Source organism: Aptenodytes forsteri, unplaced genomic scaffold, assembly GCF_000699145.1.
Source record: "Aptenodytes forsteri isolate BGI_AS27 unplaced genomic scaffold, ASM69914v1 Scaffold84, whole genome shotgun sequence".
Classification (NCBI taxonomy): domain Eukaryota; kingdom Metazoa; phylum Chordata; class Aves; order Sphenisciformes; family Spheniscidae; genus Aptenodytes; species Aptenodytes forsteri.
The window spans coordinates 234,561-237,742 of NW_008795492.1; the positions used below are offsets into that span (position 1 = coordinate 234,561).

Consider the following 3,182-nt stretch of genomic DNA (forward strand, 5'->3'; position numbering starts at 1 on the left):
AGCAATCAAGGGCAATCATTCTGGCTTTGTCTATACTTTCCCCACCTATACAACCCCACTGATTTCAAAAGGACTGCTGATGATTCACAGCCAGGCAAGAGAGAAATCAAGACCCGCGCTGACAATGAAAGACAGAGCTTGCCTCCAAAGCCGAACCCTTTTCTGAATATTGTAAAGGCCTTCTAAATCAAGCTGTATTAGCACAAGCACCTACAGACTGTATTACATTAGTAACTATGTTTCCTTGAGTAACTATTTTATATTAAAAGAGTGGCTTTTCCATCATGACTTCAATTCCTCTCTTTATAAAATACTCTTATTCTAAACTCTACTTTACAGACACAATGAAAGACTCCCCCATACCTCCAAGCACAGAGATCTGGTCCCGCAAGTCGCTGCACAGTTATAACAGCTTAATAGCACAATGTGCTCTTCTTAAGTACATTCTGCACAACATAAAACAACTCTTACAGACTGGACTCAAACGATGACCAACCTTTTGCTGTTTTGGTTTTATCTTCGCTGATAAATGTGTAACATCATCATATGTCATGGAAGCTGGACGAATAGGATACTGGAAAACAAAACCATAAAACCCTCTTCATTTAAAGATCAAAGAACTTCACAGAAATTAACTCAATCTTCCCTGTCCCCTCACATGTAGATCCATTTGCCAGATGAATACAAGACATCAAGAAAAGAAATTACTTGACTGATTCATGAGTCATCAGGGGATTTGGGAGTATGACCTAGAAAGCCTGTTGCTTTCCCCTCAGTCCTCTGCTTTCGTCACTACGCAACCCTCTTTCTGCCCCTCACGCCACAATAAACTATAACACAAGAAAATGGTACTACACATTAGTCCAGCAGAAAAAGGAAGGGTTAGAAGCAATTAAAACCCCATCCCTCAGCATTAACTCCCTGGAGAGTTATTACCTAAAAGTAAAATATTTGTGGGTTTACACAAGTAGTGTTAGCTTACAGGACACGGGCCACACGTAGCTAGTCAGGACACCAGACCCAGATTTAGCCACATGGGTCTCTCTTCCGAACCGTTTGGGAATGCTGAGAGGACAGTGTGGTATCAAAATGAAATCTTCCAGCCATAGCAGCATCCTGCTCAGAGCTGCCATTTCTCCAGAACACCCACAGGCCCCGTCACTAACCAATGCTCACTCCTGACATGGAGCAACTGTGGGTATCCCAGAGGCAAGGCTGCACGGCCTGGTCCAGCGTGTCTGGCTGTCTCCAGCCATGCTCTGCCGGCACGTGCCACGCAGATGATCTGTACAGGAGGCAGTGGGTGTGCCAGTGGGCATCACTGGTTTATAATGAACATTTCATCCAACAGCCTCAAAAGACTTCCCATTTTCCAGATGGGAAAAGTGAATCACAAGGATAAAATGATTCGAGAAATTCAGTGGCAGAATGGAAAATAGACCTCTACCTTCCTAATATATTTCCACCTTCAATCACTAGCTAGTTTTATCTCCACAACATAAGGGGGCTCTTCTGATGACTCGCACTGATTTATGAATACTGATGACGTTTTAAATAGGGCCAGTCCTAAAGAAATGTTTGTTCAGTAAAAATGGCAGAAATCAGTGATGACAGAAGATGGCTAAGAGACTGCAGATGTATCAAAACCACAATAAAAAGACATCATCTACTAAAAGCACTCCCTTAGGGTAGTTAAAGGGAGTGATTCAATGACAAGCCTGTGCCATAAATGACCACTCCTCTCTTGGCAATGATTTAATACTAAATATTTCAACTGACTGAGACCCAAACAGGTTTGCCTATATCCAAGATCTTGGCAGGCTGAAGCAGTAAGGAAAGTTACTGCTCTTTGAATCTATTTTAAACAAACTATCACTGCATAAAAGTTAACTGAAATACCTGAAACAGATACAGCTTCTCCAGTAGACTTCTGGCCAGGAACACATCAATCTAAAAAGCAAAACAAGTAGCTTTCATCAGATGCCAGCTGTAATTGATGGAGCCTCAGATAAAAGTACAATCCCTAGAGCTCAAATACTGACAATTTTAGCTTTTCATTACAAACTCTAACATAAAACACATTCATGACTCTCTTCTCAAAGGTCTCCTCTCTGCTGATTTTGACATTAAATTCTTCAGTTGGTCTTTTTAAAAAAACAAACAAAAAACCCCACTATGATGAGGCAGCAGCCAGTGGCTCTAGCTGTGTTTTTTCTAAGGAAACTTGGCAAACAAATCTGAAATGAAAGAGGAAAATTTTTTTCGAAGGGCTGAAGTTAATCTGTTATCACAGTTATAGAAAGAGGAGGAAGTTCTCTCTTTGGCAGTATGACTGAAAGGTAACTTCATTACTAGTATTTTGTCACAAAATCTTTCTAAATTAGACAAGAGATACTCACATCCCAAATCTGATTCAATATTAGCATTTTGCCACCAGCACCAAAAATCCACAGATGTTTCATGAATATCACATATGGAAGCTGCCATTTTAGATACCTTTAGATATATTCCTGACAATTCCCACTCCTTTTCTCGTGGCTTTTCTCCTTAGGAGCTTGCCCTTCCTTGTACTTCTAGTGTGTAAATTCAGACATAAAGTGAACAGGGCACTGTGGCTACTCTTTGGGACATAGCAGTCCTTTAAAGAACTCCAGAATCAGAACACAACTGCTTGTTTTAGCAGAAGGCATGAAACATTTTAGCTTCATATTTAATAGATATTAACTTATCAAAGTCATTCCGATTTTTTACAGCTCTCGGAGACATGCAATAGAGTCACTGGGAACACACAGTGGTAGAAGCAAGTTCCCCACCTGTGTTCCTCCTCTGACATGGAAAGATTACAAAGGGTGAAAAACCTCAGCTGAATCTGCCAACATGGACACTACTATTTTGGCAAAACAGATACCATGAGCCATATACTTGGCCCACACAACGTATTTCCTTGCACAGAGCAAGCCATTGGTTATCAGACAACCACTGATGTTGACAACACATTCTTTCAGCAACATAAGAATGCTGGGAACTAGAATAATAATAAAAAAAAGCCTCATGTACAATCACTGCTGCCACAATGCGCTTTTACCTCTTGTATAATTGGATCATCTTCTTCATTTGCCATGCTAGGATACAAAAAGCTTTTTCTTGGCTTATTCCTTGGCACAACCTGAAAGAAAACAGAA

At 40.6% G+C, this 3,182-nt stretch overlaps 1 protein-coding gene across 2 annotated transcripts in view; it reads right to left on the bottom strand.

The window, feature by feature from the left end:
- Positions 1–3,163, bottom strand: part of POLR3E (RNA polymerase III subunit E) — a 26,160-nt gene extending 22,997 nt beyond the window's left edge. For both annotated transcript variants that reach the window (XM_009281602.1, XM_009281603.1), the window contains exons 1-3: positions 3,086–3,163; positions 1,900–1,950; positions 497–574 (exon numbers count right to left, since the gene is read on the bottom strand). In XM_009281602.1, the coding sequence (XP_009279877.1) occupies positions 497–574; positions 1,900–1,950; positions 3,086–3,121 (165 nt within the window). In that variant the 5' untranslated portion in view covers positions 3,122–3,163. The remainder of the gene's footprint in view (positions 1–496; positions 575–1,899; positions 1,951–3,085) is intronic.
- Positions 3,164–3,182: the final 19 nt, after the last annotated feature.